The following is a 1,067-nucleotide window of genomic DNA, read 5'->3' on the forward strand; positions in this document are numbered from 1 at the left end:
TTTCAAAATCCACTTGCCAATACAAACATCTCCTCCAATGGTTATTTTTTTACTTTTTCATTTTTATTTTTATTAATATATACTGTATAGATTGCTGAAAGCAAAAATTTTAATATACTAGAAAGGCAAATTTATTACATCATAAGCATTCAAATGTATTAGCAGTTGTAAAATATTTTCTGAGCATGAGATGTACGTTTGAAATCTTGAAATGTACGGTATGATTTTCAAGTTTTACTATGCTGAAATATTTTCTTGACTTACTTGAACAGTTATTGCCTTTACTGACAGTATTCAGTTATAATAAGTGCAAAATAATCGAAAAAGTGTTTAAAAATTTTTTAAGATATATGGAAATCCTCTGCCAAACGTTTAAATGGACTGCAGGTGCTGCTTTGCAAATTTTTTATTATGCAGCTAATTTTGTTCACCCACTATTCGGCTTCATCAGCTGTTGGTTTACTGGTAAAAATGAATTGCAGTATGTATTAGAGAAAAAAATTCCAAAACATGATCGCGTTCTTCAAGTAGGTAAGTTTTCTATCTTTTTTTTGTAAATTTTTATTATTACGAGCAGAATTTTCAGTGATATTTTTTAAATTTGTTGACACAAATGAAGTTTAGTATGATTGCCTTTTTAAATCGGATACATTTTCTCCGTATATCCCCTTTTATACTGTTTACTTTATTTAAAAAAATTTGTTTTTATAAAAAAACAGCAGTGATGATAAATTGTATGTTCTAGAGGCAATACTGCGCAAATGGAAAGTTTTCGATTTTGAAACTATAAGCAAATGTTCATTAACAGAGATCTATAAAACACTTGCCACGCTTTGTTCTGAACTTGAACACAACCGCAAACTTAAGACCCGTTTGAAATATTGTCTTCAAAAAATTATTGCATATGAAAAGCTATTGAAAGATGTCGAAGATGTGCGCATGATTCATTATAACCCACACGATAAAGCACACGAAAGTCAATTATTGAAGGTAGTTGAGTTGCTGCATACGGCGAGTAATGGTGTTTGTGTTAATTTTGTTTGTTTCATCTGTAGTTGTCTTTCTTT

General features: G+C 29.7%; 1 protein-coding gene across 1 annotated transcript; it reads left to right on the top strand.

Annotated features, from left to right (window-relative positions):
- Window positions 1–346: 346 nt before the first annotated feature.
- Tsp_14438 (hypothetical protein) lies at window positions 347–1,029 on the top strand (the record flags this gene model as incomplete). The annotated part of the gene is made up of 2 exons (XM_003370095.1): window positions 347–531; window positions 746–1,029. Coding segments are annotated over 2 exons (469 nt in total), but the record flags the coding sequence as incomplete, so codon positions are not given.
- Between the last annotated feature and the right edge of the window lie 38 nt (window positions 1,030–1,067).

Source organism: Trichinella spiralis, assembly GCF_000181795.1.
Source record: "Trichinella spiralis strain ISS 195 chromosome Unknown Scfld1182, whole genome shotgun sequence".
Lineage (NCBI taxonomy): Eukaryota > Metazoa > Nematoda > Enoplea > Trichinellida > Trichinellidae > Trichinella > Trichinella spiralis.